General features: G+C 38.6%; 3 protein-coding genes across 5 annotated transcripts in view; 1 reads left to right on the forward strand and 2 right to left on the reverse strand.

The window, feature by feature from the left end:
• The window catches only part of hsd20b2 (hydroxysteroid (20-beta) dehydrogenase 2), a 13,238-nt gene extending 11,241 nt beyond the window's left edge, over positions 1-1,997 (forward strand). For both annotated transcript variants that reach the window (XM_084113592.1, XM_084113593.1), the window contains exons 9-11: positions 29-94; positions 172-321; positions 515-1,997. In XM_084113592.1, coding sequence (XP_083969718.1) covers positions 29-94; positions 172-321; positions 515-652 — 354 coding nt within the window. In that variant the 3' untranslated portion in view covers positions 653-1,997. The remainder of the gene's footprint in view (positions 1-28; positions 95-171; positions 322-514) is intronic.
• On the reverse strand, positions 1,588-17,645 carry slc12a9 (solute carrier family 12 member 9). Of its 2 annotated transcripts, XM_084113590.1 has the most exons (14): positions 17,223-17,645; positions 14,695-14,896; positions 14,410-14,544; positions 11,781-11,918; positions 11,370-11,672; positions 10,562-10,669; positions 10,284-10,395; positions 10,005-10,162; positions 8,589-8,671; positions 8,021-8,145; positions 7,534-7,726; positions 7,280-7,454; positions 4,815-4,961; positions 1,588-4,024 (listed from the first exon to the last, which is right to left on the reverse strand). In XM_084113590.1, the coding sequence occupies exons 2-14, from the start codon at positions 14,891-14,893 to the stop codon at positions 3,201-3,203; spliced, it is 2,700 nt and encodes an 899-aa protein (XP_083969716.1). In that variant the 5' UTR covers positions 14,894-14,896; positions 17,223-17,645; the 3' UTR covers positions 1,588-3,200. The 2 variants fall into 2 exon arrangements, with proteins under 2 accessions (XP_083969716.1, XP_083969717.1); XM_084113591.1 differs by lacking the exons at positions 14,695-14,896; positions 17,223-17,645 and having other exon boundaries at positions 11,781-11,924; positions 14,328-14,446.
• A 133-nt stretch (positions 17,646-17,778) lies between these two features.
• Positions 17,779-21,591, reverse strand: LOC311082443 (uncharacterized protein). The gene is made up of 2 exons (XM_084113277.1): positions 20,676-21,591; positions 17,779-19,748 (listed from the first exon to the last, which is right to left on the reverse strand). The coding sequence occupies exons 1-2, from the start codon at positions 21,331-21,333 to the stop codon at positions 19,003-19,005; spliced, it is 1,404 nt and encodes a 467-aa protein (XP_083969403.1). The 5' UTR covers positions 21,334-21,591; the 3' UTR covers positions 17,779-19,002.
• Between the last annotated feature and the right edge of the window lie 1,182 nt (positions 21,592-22,773).

Consider the following 22,773-nt stretch of genomic DNA (forward strand, 5'->3'; position numbering starts at 1 on the left):
CACTAACTTGCTCTTCTCTTACACCCAGATATTTGTTACATATTTCTCTCGCAGCCTGCATGCAGAATACAGGTCACGGGGAATCACGGTTCAAGTAAGTCCAGTACTAGTAAACATCTTGTATAAACATTGTTTGCCAAACGTTGATGTTATTTCTCTTCCTTTGTCCAGTGTGTAGCCCCGTTTATCGTCTCCACAAATATGACTTATAATGTGCCGGTGAATCCGCTGGTAAAAAGTGCTGCTTCTTTTGCTAGAGATGCTCTGAACACTGTAGGTTACACAACGTACACAAGTGGATGTTTAACTCATGCACTGCAGGTAAACAAATCAGTTTGTACAGTGTGGGAATGCAGCTTTTATACTAAATTTTTGATCCTCCTCAATACACAGTTTGTACTATATAAAGATACAGGGTTGTGTGATCATGTAGAAATTTATTTTATTTAAAAAAAGAAATGTAGAAATCTGAATATGTTAAAGAAAGATAACTTATCACCCTTTGTTGTTTCAGCACATTGCGCTGTCAATTTTTTTCCCGGGCTGGCTGCGTCTCACGTCCTTTTGTGTAAAACTCGTGGCAAAATTTGCTCGTACCATTGAACCAAAATTAAAGGAGAGGATGGCGCAGACAATCAACAAACAGGACTGACACAAACCGTGGACCACAGAGATGTACATAACACACAAACATATGCCTAATGATATTAATAAGAACTATACACACAAACTATTTCTACTGCAGTGACAGGTAATCAGATGCATTATAACAATACAACCACGTTTATACATTTTCTGTTAAGTTGGCAGATCTAAGGTCTACGTAGAGTTAATATGAGTGTATTTGTATAGGAAGCAGATTCAGCAGTATCAAACTATTGACCCTTTTCACAGCACAGAGTTCAATGACATTTACACTAAGCTGGGTTAAAAAGAAAAAGAAAAAAAGTCACTTATGCTTACTAAGGCTGTGATTATTTGATCAAAAATGCAGTAAAATTGTGAAATATTGCAATTTAATACAACTTTTATTTAAAATATGAAAAATGTGGAAAACAAAAAATTTCTCAATGTAATTTATTCTGCAATGCTGAATTTTCAGCATAATTACTCCAGTCTTCGCACAGTCACGTGATCCTTCAGTAATCATTCTGGGTTCCAGAAGTAAAAACTCTGTTTTTGAACCAAAGATTTTGAATGATAACTTGTACACCTTTAAAGACACACTTACTGTGAGCTACGAGGTTGTATAGGTTGAAAGTAATCATGTTTAACAGCGGAATTCCTGGTGAAAAACTACATTAGCCATGATGCTGTACAGAAAATAACACCAATCAGAGACGAACAAAGCAAAACACTCTAAAATTAGCTCTCTAGCTCCGCCCACTCCCATGAAGCACTGTATTCTAAACTTGGAAATGTGAAAAAGAGCCATAGGACAGGACTGGAACACATTAACTACTTTATAATAGCTAGTTTATACTGTAGGCTATTTAAGCCTATTTATTGCTTTTCCATAATGTGACATGAACACACTCTAGGGTGGAATATAATTATAATTTCAGCATAAAGAAAGAGTCGATGAAGGAAAAAGATGACAAATGTTTTGTTTAATCATTTAATATTCGGTTTACAAACTCTACATTCAGTCATATGATTAAGCTATTGCATATACAGTGCTAGTGCTGGGTAATTGCAGTACATCCTAACTGAACTTCCTGTTGAGCTAAATTGTCAACCAAAGATCATGATTGTATACTGTGATTGTATGAATGTATTTTTGAAAGTATATTAATGGTAATGATGTGCCTTAACAATTTCTGATTTCTAAATATTCCGGATTATATGTAAACTGGATTGTGTAACGCAATTTTTACATACTTAAAGCACTGTTCAAAAAAACATTTTTTTTTATATAATTATGTATGTACAGAATGGAATTACTTGTTTATCATAAGACCTCTTGTCCAGCTTTTATAAAGGCCTGATATTCTTGGCCTGCTGCATTGTTTTTTGTTAATGCTGACAAATTAACACATGCGCAAAATATTCAAGTATTATTTATAGCCAGTGTCCCTTTTCAGTTCCCAAAGACCAGCACAGACTGAACACAAACATCATCATCAGCTCGGACCAATCAGATGATCCTTCATGACCTTTCACCTCTGCCTTCAGCCAGTCAGAACATTCATAAGTACAAAGAGCATTTGAACTGTAGAAATGGCAGGGTGCAAAAACAACAAAAGGTAATCGGGAATTTCATGAGCCCCACAATATGAAATCCAGACCTACTAATGAAAACAGGTGCACAAGAAAACACTTTCACTCTTTCTCCCTGCTTTCTCAAGCACACACAAAATATAATAATAATAAATAACATAGCATGTCTGTCCATATGATTATCCAGTAAATACACCATGAATGCGCAAATCCATTGTAAGAACTCTAATCTGAAAGCTGGGAACAGCATTTCTGCCATCACACCAAAAATGACCTAAACCCCTGAGGACTCCTCATTGGCCTGCAAGCTCTACCTGGGTCAAAATTGGTTCAGAGGGTTTGTTTCATACTAAGAAAAAGCAGAAATGATTAACAAAACGCCTCAACGGTGCATCACAATAACAAAACGCAGAAATGATTAACAAAAAGATTCAACAGTACATCACAATAACAAAAATTGAGTGAACAGGCTCAGTTTGCCCCATTACAGTGCCAACAATAACCATGTCTCATTTAGACAAATTCTTTCCATCCCAATTATTTTTTCCATACAGTGTCTTGCACAAACACAAAAACATGGATCACAGGATCTGTTTAAACATTTACATTTACTGTCTGACACTTGAATGAACATTAGCCATTCAAATTTATATGCAGACACTCCCTTGCCACGAAAACACTAAACTTTCTGTTGATGAGATTAAACGGAGACGCATGAAGAACGCAAAAATAACCGCACACTGCAACATGATTTGGCAGTACACACCCATAAACACAAGCCGTTTTCACCAATAACACACACTCCATCCATCCATCCATCCATCTTTAAATAACATTTTTACCAAGAGCACAAACTCCACCCATTTTTGATGGTCTTCAAAATCACCCACCATTTAAGAAGTACTTGTACACTTGTATTCTGCTCACTAACATTTCAGATTTTCCTCTCTATCACACAAACACACTTTGGTTATTGTTTCTCAGAGCTCAGTACATGTGACTGGTGTGACCCCGTGAATCAAGAGAGCTGGGCCCAGGTCTCGCGTCAAAGCGTCCAGCTGCTCCAGGTACTGCTGTGACAGCTCCGAACTGGAGGGAGGGTGGGGCAAGTACAGGAAGCGCACCGCTGCTGGAGAGCTGTGTTCCTTCAGTAGGGCATTCACAGCACACAGGAAGTCTTCAGACACTTTTTGCCTCTCTGAGCTTTGCTCTCTAAACATGCGTGCCACGTTATCCCACGCCACAATCTTAATAGAGGCACGGATCCTCAGCTTGCCCAGCAACTCTCTAAATTGCTCCTCTTTAGCCAGCCAGCCCTGGTCTCCCGATTCAGACTCCACACAAACGAATATACGTAACCTCGCACGACGCCACCTGTTGGCCATGTTTAACACGCACGCCATCTGAAGCAGGAAAAGACTGCACACGTCTGCGCAACTGGCACTGTCAGGGGACAGTAGGTTTGTTGGCCACACGTCGATGGTGTCCACGCTGTCATTTCCCCTAATGCCTGTTACACCTTTGCTATCAGGCGGTAGCTGGAAGAAGTACCTGGCTAAACAAACATTCTTGCCCATTTTTATGGCATCAAGGATGATGCTCACATACTCCTCGGGCTGCAGCGTGCGAGGGCTCTCCGCATGGCGCACCAGTGGAAAATGAGCCTGCAAGGATGGGAGGTCAACCCCAAAATTATCCCCCTCACCCCTATCGCCCTCGCAAAAGACAGGGTCCTGCAGGAAGTAGTCCTCTGGGTAGCAGTTGTCATAGAAGCCCAAGACCAGGGTATTAGGCTTCATACCTCCTGGAAAAGAAGAGAATACATAGAAGTATTGATACATTTTTAATAATTTGATTCTGATTTGAAGATTCTCTACATGTCATGTTATACAGAGCAGAGTTTCAAACTCATTTAAACTGTTCATTAAAAGAACTGGAACAGTTTTTGATTTACTAAAAAGAACCAGCTCACAGTAGTCATTCGTTTCTGAAATGGGCTACACTGGTTGTGCTGTATGTTTTTGATTCACTAAAAAGAACCAGCTCACAAGTATCATTTGTTGTGAAATCAGTTAACACTGGTTGTGCTGTATCATTAATGAATCATTAATATGGACTAACTCATAGGAGTCATTTGTTTGTGAAACAACCAAAAGCATTGGTTTTGTGTGTTTTTGATGCACTAAAAAGAACCGGCTCACAAGATGCCTAACCCCAAAAGTCTGAATGACACAAACAGTGATTGTTTACAGCCAACTCAAGATTATGTTCAGCTAAACTGAAGGAAGTGCTTTCTTTGAATACATTTAAAGTTCTCTTACAAACTGCTCTAAAAGGAACGTGTTGCTTTTTTCCTTGTGATTTGAGTACTTTTATGGTATTTTTTTTAGCAGTCTGTGTTTTAATTTGCGAAACAATTGTTTTGTTTTCTTAAGTGAAACTTTGTGCTGCCAACTTGTCTAGGACTCTCTGTCTGTAATTTCACTGGCTAGGCACTTGTACTTTGTACAGTAACAATGAAGATCTAGAATCTAATCTAATAGATGCTTTCTGGCTCCGTGTCAAAAAGATAACCTGATCAGGAAATGTCTCACCCAGTCCAGTGATGCGAAGCAGATGTTGAGTGCCCTGCCTGACGGAGGGAGAAAGAGTCAGATCCACAAAGGCCTTCACATCCAACTTATCCACCAGACTCAACCAGAAATTATACTGCGGCTGCACTGGGTCTGAGGGCAACATGTCTGCAAGAGAGAGTTCAGAGAGATTACATTTGGTCATTTGCTCCTTTCCATTCTGTGTGCAACAGCATGATAAAGTAAAATGAGTTTACAGGAGGAAGCAGGGTTCGTACACTTTTTCCAAGGTCAAATTCAAGCACTTTCCAGGTCCATTTTAAAGCTTTTTCCAGCACCTTACACTACCGTAAATTACATACCAATACATAGTTAAAATTATTATTTAGTGTTTTTATCACATCAAAAGAGATAAACAGCCAAATGTTTCATAATAGCAGAGGGCTGCACGATATAGAAGAAAAATGAGATATGCGATAACTCATTAAATAATACGATATTCAATATGCGATACGATAATGCTTAAAGTGTGTCAAATTAACTTAAATTATCTTTAAAATATCTTTAAAATGATATAAACTACACATACGTGTTTCACATTCTTTTTGTGATAAGAAAATATCCCTACAACTTCAAGACAGTGAACATCAGTGTTCTGTAGCATAATAAGTGTTATTTTAACATAACTGGGGTTTAGGGGTTCAGGTTATCCTACATTAGGTTTATTTAACAACAGAAACTGATTAATCAAATGTAAAAATAAACACTGCTTAGTTTTCACTGCATGAATTAAATATACTGATTCTTATTAAAGTTTTATTCTTCAAAATGTATCACTAAGTATATAGCCTATAATTTCATTATATTAATGTCCAAATATTGCTTACAATACCAGATAATGTGATTTATAGGCTGTAAAACTGAAATAATTTCAAATATGAAGACTTAGAAATATTCAGAAATATTTGACAGGCCTTCCCGTTTTGGGACACATTCTTGATATAGACAAGGTTTGAACAATATCTGAGTGCACAGGCACCTGCCTGATAAATGTATTTCATTGCCAAGATGTCTTGGGCCAAGACATAACGTTAGCTAATACATTTACTGGAATAGAGCAGTGTAAATATTGCATAGGGCCATCCTAAACCTTACAGTAACAGTATACTTCTTATGACACTGACTGATTTCAGTTCAGCAATCAACGACTGCTGTTATGCACTGGGCTAACGTTTGCAGGTTCATTTGCACGTTACAGTTCTGTAATTTTGGCAATGTTCACTGCATATTCCACAAATGAACGTGACATAACGGACATGCAATACTTAAATTACATTATCACACCAAGTACTCTCAGTCACTAATGGCCCTTTCAGATAGGACGCGGACCGCGCTGCGCTATGAAATGAAACCGATATATTTATTTCAATGGCTTGCGCCGCGCGACTCGGACCAAAGCGGAGCTCAGCGAGCTCGCGCGCACGCCGCGGTCAAAGTTTAAAATAGTTCAACTGTTGCCGCTGCGTGGCCAATAAAAACGGTGCATCCAAACAACCGCGGAAATCAAAATGAAAACTCCGCCTACTTTTGCTCTGGCCAGGTAACGCAAATCAATCTGTATCTGACTCTGAAGGGCTACATTTTTTTTCTCCATTTAATAAAGAACTATTTCGTCAGAAAGATATTTCTTGTGAAAGAAATACAGTTACAAATTCAAGCATTTTCAAGCATTGTATCCAAAATTCAAGCACTTTTCAAACCTTGAAAACACAACATCAAAATTCAAGCACTTTCAAGGATTTCAAGCACCCGTACGAACCCTGAGGAAGACTGTTTAGTATAATAAAGGGATAGTTCAGCCAAAAATGAGAATTCTGTCATCATTTAGACATTTGTTATTAAGAAAATATTTTGAGATATTAATTTATAGAAGTGTGTTTGTCCATCCAATGGAAGTCAATGCCAATCAAAATGGTTTGGTTATCGACATTCTTCAAAATATCTTCTTCTATGCTTCGCAGAAGAAAGAAGTCAAACGATGACATGATGAGGGTGAGTACATTACATTAGCTGCAAAAATGTAACCGAAACAAAACAACACGAGGTATTTTGGTGTATCCGACTTCCCTGAAAAGTGTAAAAGCCCTGTGACTATGTGATGTTATCAAAACATGGCTCTGTTTATTTGAGCATCCTGACCAGACCACACAGCTACAATGACCCCATTTACATAAACTCAGGAAATGTTTATGCAACTGCAAATAGTTTTTGGAGAAAGCAGCATTCTAAAACATTAGGTATACATGATCTCTGATTTTTTCTTTAGGAATCGGAGGAAGCAGTTAAAACGTCTGAATTTCAGCCAGAGATCATAAAAACACATAAGTGGTCACTAACAAGGGTAGAAACTTTTGGTCTATTGGTCTTGTGAAACTTGGGTCCTCTCATAAAGCTGCCGCCTGAACCTAATACCCCTTTTGTCCTACCCAGATCTCCGATCTGCACATGTCCAAGAACAAACAGCCCTCCTTTCTTCAGCTGGTTGACAAAGCAGATGAGCTGACAGGAGGAGCGTGGGTTCGCCACCATCAGTAAGACCTGCGGTCGCCAGAACTTCACATGATCCTTACGGGAGTCTAACATCAGAAGGTACTTCCTCACCTGAAAGAGCAGAGAAAGATTGTCTTGTGGATTTAAAATTTAGTGCATTCACATGTGTTTTGTGTGCGTGTGTATGTACCTGATGGAAGATTAGTGCTTGGCTGATGTAGCCCCAGCTGCTGGTGGGAGAGCGGTAGTGCAGGATCAGCAGGAGGAGTAGCAGCAGGACGATACTGGCCGAGGAATACACTGGGTTTATCACGAACATCATTACCACACAGCTGACAATACCCAACAAACATGTGTGCCAAGAGAAAAACTGAAATGTGGGCCTGGAAAGAAAGAAGAATGAAAATATACAGATAAATACTTACACTACTGTTCAAAAATTTGGGGTCATTACGATTTTAAGAAATAAATACTTTTATTCCGCAAGGATGCATTAAATCAATGAAATGTGACAGTAAAGACTTCTATTTCATGCTGGTCTTTTAAAATTTACACATAATATTTCTATTTTTACTGTATTTTTTTGATCCAATAAATGCAACCTTGGTCAGCAAAAGAGACTATCAAAAACATACACACACACACACACACACACACACACACAGACACACCAGTACCTGAAGTTTGGAGCGGAGGCCCATTCCAGAGCCAGACAGGCCAAATCAACCGCAGCATACGCCAACAGGTAAAACACTGTCACGATACCAGCAATCACATTCAGCTGTCCTGCAAACAGTGTACACTACAACAAACACACACACACACACACAAAATCTTAAAAGCACACAATGCAAAACCAGCAATGCAAGTTTGAGAGGTCCCTGACAAATCTCGCGAGAATCACGACTTGCTTTACGGCACGACGTCACATACATCAACAGCATATGAAGCAGCCTCTATGGAAGACACTAGCACGCATTTCAGACGTGAATCATGGAAGAGACGACGAAGAAAGCGTGGTCGGAAGAGTCAAGGAAAAGAAAACGAGGGATCAGGCCGTGAGTGCAGAGACGGCTCTGCGTGAGTGGCATTTACGACAGTAACGTTAAATACAAGTACTCCACAGCGACTCTAGGGGTTGCTGTTTGAGAAAAACGGACACGTGTGCCTTTAACAGACATACTCTTTCTATTTTACGTGTCACAGAAATAGCATCCAAAGACATATGCACACAGCTCCCTGTACCTGCACCAGGCCCCAGGTGTAGAGCACAGATACCCATGGGTTCCCAGAGCTGGAGGTGACTGCAGCCGGAGCCAGAGGCAGACCTGAAACCAGATCACACACACAGCACAGATCAACAAACCCATGACACACCCCAACAGAGCAGTACTATCATCTCACTCCAGGATACTATTACACCATCATATCATAACAGTCTCCTCACCCATGCAACTTAGTAACTGTGTCAGTGGGTGGTTGACAGTATGATTTCCTAAATCCAGGGAATTACACTGTTAGGACATCATTTTATATGTTTACACTACCATTTAAAAGTTTGGGGTCATTTTATTTTTTCAAGAAATTAATACTTTTATTCAAAAAAGATGCATTAAATTTGTCAAAAGTCCTGAAAAACTGTACATGAATGAAAAAATGTAATGATGCTGAAAATTCAGCTGTGCCATCATATAAATAAATTACATTTTCAAATGTAACAAATTAAAAACAGCTATTTTCAGTTGTAATACATTTCACAGTATTTTACTAATTAATAAATAAAATCTTTTTATTCTATTTTTGATCAAATAAGTGCAGCCTTGGTGAACAAAAAAAAAATTTTCAACTCTAGTGTATAATCATAATCAAATAGTAATTTAGTAAAGAGTCTTGGAAAAAGTGACATTAAATCATACAAGAATTTAAAATGTGTTATATGAGCCATGATAAATGAGCCAGACAAATATATTCTTATTCTTTTTCTTTTATGCAAACAATCCGAAAATAGTGAACTGATGTTTCCTATTTGTGCATGCATTATAGTTTAAATAAATGTGTACTGGTGTTTTGAAGTGGCTTGCATTCTAGATATCTTACATTTATGCCGTTTTACGCTTGTTTATTCCTTAAATTGAAACTTTTCTACAATAAGTTTCTATATAATAATAATCTGTAATAATTCTGTCACCACGATCCCACTGTGTGACAAATCATTTTCTGTGATTCCTGTGAATGATTTTTTAAATATACGTTTTGACAGGAAAAATTGTGAAGTTTTCATAAATAAATTCTCAATAAGAAAAGATTGTTTTTTGATTCTGTCAATTAACCGATTTCAGTAGAAAATGATTGAAGGAAATGAGCATGTGTTCTGATTCTTTTAGTAAAAATGTCCCTTTTTTACCTTCTTGCACAGAACATATGACCTCTCACACCATGTAACAGCCTAGAAAATGTGACAAAAATGAATATTCACTAATCATTTTTCTTAGGAACCATGAATACCGCTTTCCAAGTATTGCTCAATAACAAGCCCAAGTATTTTCCAATAACACTTCTTGTGGAGATGTCAACAACCATACCATATATCACCATCTCAGTATCAGTTTCCAGTCTGAAATTTGTCCCTTAAAAAGACCAAACCCTCAAATGCACACTAACCAAAAAGCTGGTCCAGAGCAAGAGCGTGGAGGATTCGGGAAGCTCCTATCATGGAGCACATAGCAGCTGAGAGAGACGCGCAGTACACCCCAATCGTCACCAGCGGAGGCCACACGTTCACCCGCTGGAACACTGCATAATCATTGATCAACAACAACCTGAGAGAGAGAAACCAAGAGAATGACAGGAGGAATAAAGGAGAGACGAATGAGAGGAAAAACAAAGCACTGTGTAAACGCATAATGTTTTTCCATGTGGCTTGAGTGTCGTTAACGGCACCTGTCGCAGGTAGAGCTCAGGAGCAGGAAGAGAAGCAGGTAGACAGTGAAGGTGTAGGACACCGCTATGATAGTCCCTTTAGGTATTGACTCACTGGGGTCCTTCAGCTCACCTGAGGAAGTGAGACAAATCAAATGACATGTTTTTGACACTCATCCGTTATAAGAGTTGTGTTATGAGTATCGTAAAAGGCAACACAAACACATCGGCAACCAAAAAAGAGAATCCAATTAAAGTATCTGCGTGAATGGTGTATGTGGGCGTCTCTGGTTTTGTACCTGACATGTTGGCTCCTGCCATGATGCCTGTGCAGCTAGTGAACATCACAGCAAACACAGTGGCGAAAGACATCATTGTGTTGGTACTGTAGTCCACAGAGTAGCGCGCTACAGGAGGAGACATATGGACAAAATTCATGCCAGTGCAGTAATTATATAAATGAATGAAAAGAGCTTTATGTGTGCTCCCTGATGGATGACTGCAATACAGAGCCTGTTATATTTGATTGCATTTGAGGTCATCCATAATCTTCCAAGTACTCTGCAAACTATTGTGCGTTTGTTATTGGAACAGTTTTATGATTTTAGTGGAAAACTACATTTTATTACTGTACTTGCATGTACTTGCACCACACTACAATAATATCGAGAATTTGCTGTTAACATGTTTGTACACAGGTCAAAGGATTTTTTTGTCTTGTGGAGTATATGTAAACATCTTTTAAGTAAAATATCGTATTCAGGACAGTACTAAATATAAAATAACATGCATTTTGTATGATCACTGTTATTTTGTTAAAATAATTAACATTTTGCAGATTCTGCAAGGTGTATGTAAACTTTTGAGCATGACTGTATTTCTGTTATATTATTTATAAATATTTCTTAATTAAAAACGTTAATCAAACATGCTTTAGTTTAAACAATCCAACAATCTAAAAGTCTTTACTATTACATTTGATCAACAGAATGTATCTTTGCTGAATGAAAGCATTAATTTCTTTAAAAGAAATCTTACTGAACTCAAACTACAACTACAAACCACAACAGTCAGTATCATTATTGCATTGATGATAATCTCACTCACGTCCAAGGTTGTTCTTTAATGTAGTGCCGTTGAAGCCTGTGTAGCTGGGGTTGACAGTGACGCTGTGGTTGTTGTCGTATGTGTGTGTGATGTTGAAGCGCTGTGGACTGAGTATAAGGGGGCTGATGATGATGGAGATCAGAGACACCGTCACCACCAGCAGAATGATAAAAGAGGCTTTGGCGTAGATATGAGCACCGACCAGACACACCACCAGACATAGCAACAGCACTACAGAGGAGTACAACACGGTGTACCAGTAGCCCTGCGGCAACACATGCAGCCCCTGTGACACAGCAGAGCCTGGAGAGAGAAGAAAAGAGAAGCTTCGCTGTAAAAAAAAGCTCTGTGTTACTGATTTAATTTGCTTCAAAGACCGTTTAGTACAGTGTGCTTCAATGCAGCGCTCACCTGGATCCTTCCCGAAGACGTCCAGTATGGCCTCCACCAGGCCGAGGACATAGACGCCACATGCACATACCTTCGCCAAGTAAAACATCAGGCCGATACTGCCTCCAAACTCTGGCCCCAGAGAACGACTGATCATGACTAATACTAAAGAGTTAAACGTCAACAACAACAATATGCAAACACTCATGAACAACCAAATCCAATAGGAAGGGAGCATCCATATGCCTTTCTCACTCTGAGGGGCAAAGCCCTTGAAGTGGAGACTTTGGAGGGAGGAAGGCACCTCAACATTTAGCCGTTTGGAATGCACTTGGCAAAGAATGAAAGACAATGTAATTTCTTCATTATCCTCACCTTAACCCTGGTTTTAGGGTTAAGGTTCGTGTTAGTCATTTAGTCGGGGCTAGGATTGTATTATATCAATTAATGCCCTCACAAACAGAGTCATACAAACTTCATATGAAATGCATGATGAAAATGTCTGTAATATATCACAAACAAAACAACTTAAAGGGTTAGTTCACCCAAAAAATGAAAATTCTGTCATTAAAATACTCACCCTCATGTTATTCCAAACCAGTAAGACAAATTAAGATTTTTTTTTAATGAAATCCGAGAGCTTTGCATCCTCACATAGACTGCAACGTAATCACCACTTTCAAGGCCCATAAAGGTACTAAAGACTTAGTAAAATAGTCCATGTGACTAAAGTGGTTCAACATTAAAAGCACAATAGGTGATTCTCTACAAAAACATTTTTTGTTATGCTGGTTGAAAATCTCCTCATATCTTGATAGCAATCACAATGTTAAGCAGTCTAAATGTATTTATATATATATATGCCAGTGGAAGGCATAGGACCATAAGTTCATTCACTTATTTAATTTGGTCAGAATTAAACTATACCATTTGTGTCCCCTGTCAGTCAACGTGTGTTTATATAACACTGCGCAGCCTGTTCATGCAGACATCATACGTCATTAGCACATTCTCGTACACTGTGCAAACAGAGTGAGAATGGCAGGCAAACAACCTAACTTTCCTTCTGAACTGACAACAAGTGGAAGATTTTCATGTTTGACAGTACAGTCACAGTTGTACCGCTGACTTTGCCCTATGCAGATAACTCAGTGAGAATCGACTGTGCTGCGCTATGTCCTGACATCGCATATGAATAAAGCTGAAATACAGTGCATTCTTTCCTTTATGTCAACAGGTCAACTTCTGAATTCTGAGAAGTTGAGTCATTTCACAATCACATACTTATGTATACAAGCACGTGCTTCTGTTTCTCCCCTCACTGTACTGTAAAGTTTTCTCACAGGTGAATGACACATGATGTAATCCGAATCGCTATGGATGTAATCCAATAACGTTGTCTCTGGTCGTCTCGCTTCTGGCCTGTGTGCTTTCATGTGTTTTGGAGGAGGTCTTTGGACGGTGATTTGCAGGGAGGGTGGTATCGTATGCTTTCAATGCTAGCCGGCTAAAGTTAGCATTTCCCAGATCACCTATCGCACCTTTAATGTTATGAAGCGACGAGAATACTTTTTGTGCGCAAAAAAACAAACAGAAACAATGACTTTATTCAACAATTTCTTCTCTCTGTGTCAGTCTCTGATGCTGTTCACATTGTAAACACAGTGCAGCGCTTCCGGGTTCTACGTCAGAAAGCTGGCTCAGTATCGGCTGGCCGAAATCTCTCGAATTTCATAAAAAAATATCTTCATTTGTGTTCCGAAGATTAACAAAAGTCTTATGGGTTTGGAACAACATGAGAGTAATTAATGACAGAATTTAAATTTTTGGGTGAACCAACCCTTTAATTGATTCTGTTTCTTCTTTATCTTGAACTTTCCTCCCATCTAGCTTAAAAATGAATCGACCCTGTGTCAAGTGACCATAAACGATAAAATAACTTCCTTGAAGTGACCATACCATGTAACCTTTGTTAATGGACTTGAAGTTATCGAAGGGCTGGCCCTTTGTGAAGGGATTCAGTTGTTCACTTTCATTTGGAAAGCCCTTACAAATGGTGTCCCTTTACCTAATAGAGTGCAACAGTCGGGTTCCAGAAGTAAAAATTACATTAATTTTCTCCATAAGGAAATTGATTTTGAACGATAGCTTATAACCTTTAAAGACAGGCCTACTGTGAGCTACAAGGTTGTTAATTCATGGTATTTGCGTTTTTATTTTTCAATAATCGTGTTTAACAGTGGAATTCCTGGTGAAAAACTACATTACCAGAGAGTCAAAAAAACAACACACACCAAAATAGCTCTTTAGCTCCACCCACTCCCATGAAGCATTGCGAATTATGTAATCGAATCTATCTCCCTACGCTCTCAAAATGCTGAAATGTTTGTATATATGCATATTTTTGCAATAAACTTAAAACGTATTGGCTTTTATACATATAATCAACATTTGTAAATGAGTAGTTTTTTATTTCTCTATCATTTTAATTTGATTATGCAGTTCGCAATGCTTCATGGGATTGTAGTTCTTTCCCTCAATAAAACCGTTAAGTACACAGTCTTGTACCTTTGTCTTTTTCTTTGTAGTGTAGTGATTCACTTCATAGCTGATTGGCTTGCAACTAGGCAGAGAGATAGGTTAAGGATACAGTAGGCCCCGCCCCCTTCCACAGCACCATTAGTTGAAATAGCACATATAGACAGGATTGTCAATGAAATGATGAAGTAGGCCACACACAGCATGAGGAGACCATGGAGAAGACCAGCCTGGCCCACAACAAAACCTGAAACATAGACGCTTATCAGAATTATTTATGCACAAAAACACACCCAGAGTCACACAGAGGGGAATTATATTGTGATACATCACCATATTAAAATGCTTTATAAAATCTCCTGCCATACTCTTCTGTCTTTTCCAATGTCACACTCACCTGTGCGAAGAAAGAGCACAATACTGAACATGGAGAGGATGGTGGGCACCATGACACCAAAGAAGGTGTTGAGTTTGCGGGGGTTTGATTTGGGGGATCCCTCTCCTGTCACTGCTGATGATACACCCCTGGAATCTTCAGCATCTCCCATCATGCTGTACACCCCGTGAACAAGAAGAGGCGAGTGCTCGTTTGCCATGGTCTGAAAAACAGGAACCTACAGATAAAACCGTTTCCTGTTCAGTACAATCAAACAAAAAAAGAAAAAAAAAAGACACAAATAGATTTTTTAAACTTTTGTCAGCTATTAAAAGAGCTTTGACTGTTTTTATTATTATTGAAATATGCTAAATCTAAATTACTGTTCAAAAGCTTGGGGCCATTTATTTGGTTAGTATTTTTATTTTGCAAGGGTGCACTAAAATTGCTCAAAATGACAGTGAAAACTAGGGATGCACCGATCCACATTTTTTCACTTCCGATCCGATCCCGATACCTGAATTTAGATATCGGCCGATACCGATACTATTCCGATACCAGAGCTGTGTTTGCTTTAATATTTTTGTTATTATTGTTTATTTTATATGATGCTGAAATAAACTTCCCTCAACATGCAAGTATGATATGTATGTAGGCTATGTATGTATGTATGTAAGTTAATGATGTAACTTATGTCCCAAAAGGCAACTTGAGGTAAATTATAAGGTCAGAAAAGGAAGTAAAAAAACAGGAAATACTGTTAACAGGAAAAATCCCATTCTGAAAACAAATATGCAACTTTAAGGGTTTCAAATTGATTGTAATGTCAATATTTATTACATTCACAAAATGTCAAATACTAGAGTCTTGAAATATAAGAAAAGTGCAAGTGTAAACAGCTTACACACACACACACACACTATCTGAAGGGTGATCCTCGCTCCGATGCAGTAACTCTCTCGATGAATGCTCGATCAGCATCTTGCGAACAGACGGATTTCACCTCAGACGCGCGAATGGATTCAAAATATTCAAGCGTCCAACTAGACGCGAATTTGACGCGCTATTCGCGTTTGGTGTGAACGCACAGTAACGTGGTGCTTTTTTAAATGTTTGATTGCGTTCGCTGTGTTGTACGACGCGAGGGAGCTTTAAAGAGCTCTGAATCACGGCTTTGCAAACATTGCATTTAACGTTAGCTGTCTTGCTCTGCGGCGTTTCCAGTGTGAAGTATTTACACAAAGCGGACATGTGGCTAGCCGCAAACTGCGGAACGGATTTCTCTCATAACTCTGTGTCTCATTGAGCCGCGCCTCCGTTCAGGAAATCCATTCCGCAGTTTGCTGCCAGCTAGCAGACTCGCCGGCGGGAATGACTTTTGGAGTCATTTCAGCAGACAACATTAAAGCGCAGACATGACTCATGGATATCGGATATCTCCGCAGGTTGGATCGGGAAAATCCGATACGTGAATTACGCTGGTATCGGGTCCCGATACCGATACTGGATCGGATCGGCCCCATCCCTAGTGAAAACTATTACAATGTTAAAAAAAAATGATTTCAAATAAACGCTGTTCTTTTGAACTTTCTATTCATCAAAAAATCTTGAAAAAAAAAAGGATCATGATTCCTCAAAAATATTACGCTGTTTTCAACATTTATAAATGTTTCTTGAGCAGCAAATCAGCATTAGAATGATTTCTGAAGCATCATGTAACACTGAAGACTGGAGTAATGAAGCTGAAAAATCAGGAATAAATTACATTTTAAAATAATATTAAAAAAACTGTTATTTTAACCCTAATCTTTAAATCATTCAAATCTTAACTTTTAATCATTCAAATCTTAACTTTTGAGTGTGTATTTTTGTTGTTGTAATAATTTTAAAAATGGGTCAAAAAGCAGACATAAAATTATAATAAAAAGCAGTCACTCTTACTATAATGTCAAGTTCATGATAATTGGATAAGGATTTCTTATATTGGCTTTATGTTTTTTTTTTTTTTTTTTACAGAGTTTACTTTCAAAACATCTAACGTTAGTTGATTAATTATTTTAGAGCTGAGCATAACTCGTAACATAATCCCTCCACCATAGAAATGTCAGTGGCTTAGAATTGTGTTTATTTCCACGGCTTTTTCAGGCCTGAATCAGTTTCAGACAGTGGGAACCCTGAAACTACAAGACAATTGAACGTTTTGGGTGTTTTTACAACAAATGTTGCATCGTTCTAGTAGCGGAAGTGCATGACAATGTAAACAATCCGAAATACGCGGTTGAAAAACATATGTTAAGTCCTATAAAGGTAAAGAGGATAACCTGACTATAAAATACCCCGCTGCCGTACAACAACAACAACATCCAAGTAGTTTGAATAAACTAGCAGACATTCATTCCAGAAAAGGCATCTGACATTTCTAGAGGAGAATGAGACCTCCATCTCCTTAAGCAGTCACTGATGCCAGGGCGTGTACGGTTAGCATTCGTGACACATATAACGTTATCGGTAAAGTACAGTAGGGAGGTTAAGAAACAAACACAACCTACCTGTCCTTTATAAACAACAGCGGCGACGCCGATCTAAATGCGGTATGTTACTTCCGCTTTTAGGAAGAAACTACACAAAACCACAAGAAAACCAAACTACTCGTTTTGAGAACGTGGATGCAGGATGTCCTATGTTTCATCAGAGCATCATGTCGAGTTGGTTTCGTTTCTTTAAAGAATCGCAGGTAGAAAGTTCTCAGATCTCGTGATCAAACCCCCGGGACATGACGGATGGTGTGAGACCCCTGTGGACCTGACAATGAACAACAGACAGCATGACCTAATGAAAACATAAATCTATTACGTAACGGTCCATGGAAAGGTCCTAATCGAAACCGTACTTTCATACGGCAGTACGGCGGGACTGTGCGCCGCCTGGCTGACCCTTTATTTGTTAAAAAAAAAAGAAAGAAAAGAAGTCACGGGACAGAGAAAGTGCCCATGTGACTCGCCACAGAGAGGACGGGTGAAATATCACAAGAGGGGGATGATTTTGAGTAGAACATGAGAGAACCATGTGCTGTTTACTAGTTAACTCGTTAATTAAAGACCTATCTGATAAGTCAAACTTTTTTATTTATTTATCAGAAATCAAACAATATACCATACATACACATTTCCTAATTTTAGGTTGTATCAAACTTTTAAAATTCAAACAAAAAAAATGATCACGTTAGTAGGCCAACTAGATAAATGTGTTGTGTATTTAGTAACTGTATTCCCCTAGCAGTTACTTTTATTTGTCAGGTCAAAATGTTAAACTGATGCATTTAAAAATCTTTGAAGTGCTACATTTATACCAAGTATTTAAAAAAAATTAGTTTCAGTTCTGATTTATGCAGGATGCACATTGTTGCATGACAGTGAACAAAATGAATTCTCAAAAGCAGAAAATGCATTATTGAAAAGTTTATTCTTATCTGGAACCTATTTCAAATTTTCGCAGTGTAACATCAAGTTGTTCTTATGCATGAAAACAACTCGTAAATTCTGGCTATGCTGCATGTTTGAGAAGGTATTTTGTACATATGGATCTAAATGATATGTTGATGTGTAAAAATGTTCATACAATCAGGCAAATATATATCTTCCAATATAACTCCAATTGATTCTGGACCAAACTGTTACTGAATTAACTTTATGTGAGTAATTCTTATGGCCTTAGACTGAATTAGACATTCGCCATTATTCGATAGTACGGTATCATGCACACTTCAAAATAAAATGAATCATTCTATATACCTCATTATTCGAACTGTTAAGATTTTAGAATGTACATTAGCTTATTTTCCATTAACTGGTTAACACTGATGATGACTTTCTGTTTCTGAACTCATGGAGATTAAATCAAATAGCCTTTAAATGTTCTCATTTTTGTATTCACTATGGTATTAATCAATCAACACCAAATACTTGATATTTATTTTCAAATAAACATAAGCATCTAATATTTATTAAATACTAAGCATTTATTTCCACTTGTACATTTTAATCTGGATTAAAACAGGCCAGCCCAGAAAAGATATTCAGATAATGGTTGAAAAAAATGTTCTGATTCTTTATAGTTGTATTCTTTTGCACATTTATCTGTTTGAAACAATCGGTTTAATTTAAAACAATGCACAATAAAAATGTCCATTGTATGTAAATGCTCCAGGTTATTAAGAGGACAAGTTTGTTCATCTTTTTAACCTGTTTTTGTAACATAATTCAATACCGCCATAATACTGTATACCGAGTTTCCGCAATTACAGCTTTGAAAAGTGATAGTATCACAAGCCTAGACTGAATCCAAAGACTGTGTGTTGAGATGTGACCAGACATAGGAGGGTCCGGCTGGGAGGAGAGGGAAGGAGGGATTGGCCACAGGAACAAATGTGGGTGAGTGTTTGAGTCTGTGCTTTTTGAGTTGACCGAGTTCTCTAAAGCAGCATCCGCACTCGGCGCAGCGGTACGGTCTCTCTCCCGTGTGAATGCGCTGGTGCTTGTGTAAGCTGTCCAAATGGCGGAAGCGTTTCTCGCAGTATCTGCAAGGATACGGCCGCTCTCCCGTGTGTATGCGCTGGTGTGTTTTCAAGCAGTAGAAACGTCTGAATCCCCGGCCACAAATGTTGCAGCGGTGCACTTTATCAGGGCTATCGACTGTCCCGCTGAACCTGGAGTCACTCCCCACAGGTGGCGCCAAGGCCAGCAAAGCATCGCCATCGCTCTCCGGCACTGGAGGCGAGGAGATTTGTGGTAACTCTTGCATGGAGTTGGATGAAGAGACTACAGCTGGATTTGACGAGGGAGGCTCTAATGTGAGTGAATCAGGATCGTCTTCGATTTTAATGGTGCCCTGTTTGATATCGTCAGCGTCCTCCATCACCTGTATCAGCTCCAGCTCATTAACATTCCCAGCAGGCGTGCTTATTTCAAACTCAAAATTCGTCATGTCAGACTGCTCCACTGGTGGGTTTGCGGAGGGGCCTGAAACTTCTGGCTCCTCGTGTCTCCTCTCAGTGTCTGTTGCTGCAGAACTGTTGTCTGTAAAACAAAGAAAAGCTCACGTTTATATGGATGAAACTATACTCAGACTAAAGAATCTGACATGCTGTTAATCCAGTAAAACATATTTGATACATACATTTTCTAAGCCCTCTAAATTATCAACATGACCAAAACTTGCACATAATCTATTACATGATAGTTCATACTTTTTCAGTAAGTAAAAGGCCTTTTAGAATAATTCTAAAAATGTCCCCCTTCATCTTTTTTCTGTAAAGTAAATGTTATAACTTTTATATTGTTAGTAATATGTCAAGATATACACTTACTGGACTGAAGCAATATAGGATTACTTGGTTATCTTGCATCATATTTTAGAAAAAAATTTGCAAGTATCAAATATGACACAACGGGCTTTTGAGGAAAGTTTTTTTGTGCATTTATCAATTATCATGGTATTGCATTATCTGCTTTGCCCTTCACAATTAAAATGACAGAGCTTTGATCATAAAACTTGCATGTTATGTAAGCAGTGTTATACTGTTATAAAAGTCACGTTGATTTACATTACAGGCTATGAGAATCTTTATTGCCTTATAAAGAACACCTGCACCAAATGTTTTTGCTCAGTTTGGGCATCTGAACAAAATTGTTAGCTCCATATTCTCTACATGCAACTCTTTAAAAAATATATTTTGTCTAAAGGCAAAATAAATAGTTCCATTTCAAACAGATATTTCTGGCTATTATTTCATATGTCAAGCTTTAGATGGTTAATAAACAGCTATGATCATTACTCTATGGCAGGGTTCCTCAAATCCGGTCCTGGAGGGCCACTGTTCTGCAGAGTTTAGCTCAAGCCCACCTACCTAACGTTACCTGATTTTCTAGTGAAGACCAAACTCTGGAGGGCAAAATTTGCTTCGAGCCTATTGGTAAATGGAAATAATAATAACAAAAATGAACCTTTTTCGCCCTCATTCGTGATGTAAAACGTGCCTTCTGTCTCATCTTCTGGTTTGAAGAGAACAGCACTGTTTTCCAGAAGAGTTTGTGCGGTCGTGGGGTCACTCCTGAGTGCTGAACTGTTGCCAACTGAAGACCCTCGTGTCTTTCTGCGGTTGACACACTCACGAGGCCAGTCAGACTGTACCGTGGGGAGACAGAGGCCAACACTAGGGAGAGTTTTAGGACTGTGAATTCTTCCCGGTGAGTTTCGGAAGGTCTTGCGGGAGGAATCTCTGCTCTGCGCCTGTGTTGTGGGGCTTCCATCCGCAGCACATGATGGAAACACAAAGTGTGCGTCGTCTGCCTTTGTGTGCACGATATTCGACCCAGGCAGGGTTCTGTTGAGAAGTAAACACTGTTTGATGTTCTTTTCAGCCGCAGTCATGTAGTAGCGAACCGCTTTCAGCTCGCTCTCGGAGATCTCCAGTCTCTCGCGCAGGCTCTGGTTCTCTTTGTGCGACTCTGCGGCGGCATTACGAGCCGCGGCCAGCTTTATGCCAACAACTCGCGCTGTTTCTTTCAACACTGATTCTACTGCGCATCTTACCGCATGGTCGATAGTGGAGGCGAGTTCGCACTTGAGAAAAGAAACGCTGATGTCCATGCTCAAAGTCATGGTTATTCTGATCCACGGCAGTATTTCACTGTGAGATGTGATGTTACATACGTGATTGCAGAGCTCAAAAGAGATGGTTTGGGTTTCTGTCTTAGCTAACTGAGGGCTAGAATAGAATAGTTTACGGCCTCGCTTCCATTACCAGTACTTCGATACGTTACCTGGTTATAATGTTAAAAGCACAGAAAACCTAAAGTGTTTTGTAAATCTTGCTCAAGCTGTCGCGTTCTGCTAGCATCACAAGTAGTGTCGAGGAATAATGACGTCAACAGCAGCCTGGGATTTGTAGTTTTCATTCTTTGAGCCTTTAGTTGTTGTGAGTAAAGTCATTCTGTTTATTATTAGGTGATTTACAATATATATACAGTACTGTGCAAAAATCTTAGGCACGTTAGTATTTTCACCAGAATTTTTTTTTTAAGCCAGTTATTTATATCTTGCTGTAGTATTTCAGTATGAAATATCAGTTTCCAGACATTAATTTGCCATTAATTGAAATAATCCAGTGAGATTTTTGTATGCACAAGGAGTCTGACAACAGCGAGTCTGTCAGTGATTAGCAGGGTTGCCGCTAGCAATTTTGGGCCCAATGAAAGAATATGAGGTTGGGTCCCCTACCGCACCCATTCTATTAATAAAATCGATCTCTGGATGCCCCAAAAGTGCGTGGGCCCTTAGAATCGTCCTAACATACTCCTTGTGTATACAAAAATCTCACTGGATTATTACAATTAATCGCAGAAATTTTTGGAAATTTAAACTGATATTTACTGACACACCTAAAACTATACTCTCTCATTATTAATCCACTGGAATCATATGGATTAGGCTACTTTTATGATGGATGGATGGGCTTTTTGGAGCTTCAAAAACTCAGACATTATTCAATGTCATTACAAAGATGGGAAGAGCTAGGATATTCTTAAATATAAATCCGATTGTGTTCGGCTGAAAGAAAAATGTCATACACCTAGGATGGCTTGAGGGTGAGTAAATTATATTTAATTTAAATTTTTCAAGGATGACAGAAGAAAAAGTGTTGCATTAAAGGATTAGTTCACTTCAGAATAAAAATTTCCTGATAATTTACTCAACCCCACGTCATCCAAGATGTTCATGACTTTCTTTCTTCAGTCGAAAAGAAATTAAGGTTTTTGAGGAAAACATTCCAGGATTTACATCTCGTGAGTCCAGAGTCTCGTACGTCTCCAGAGTCCTGCACACGGGTGACCCGCTAATATTTAATGTAACGGGTGGAATAAGACATAAAAAATATTTCTGGTGAAAATACTAATGTGCATGCCTAAGACTATTGCACAGTACTATAGATATATGTTTAAATACATTTTTGAATATAAAAGTGGATCCATATAAAAATTAATGTCTTTATTTAAATAAAAAATTGGAATGATGTAATTGGAATGATCATTGTTATTTATA

The sequence above is a fragment of the Abramis brama genome, assembly GCF_963993115.1.
Source record: "Abramis brama genome assembly, chromosome: 5".
Taxonomy (NCBI): domain Eukaryota; kingdom Metazoa; phylum Chordata; class Actinopteri; order Cypriniformes; family Leuciscidae; genus Abramis; species Abramis brama.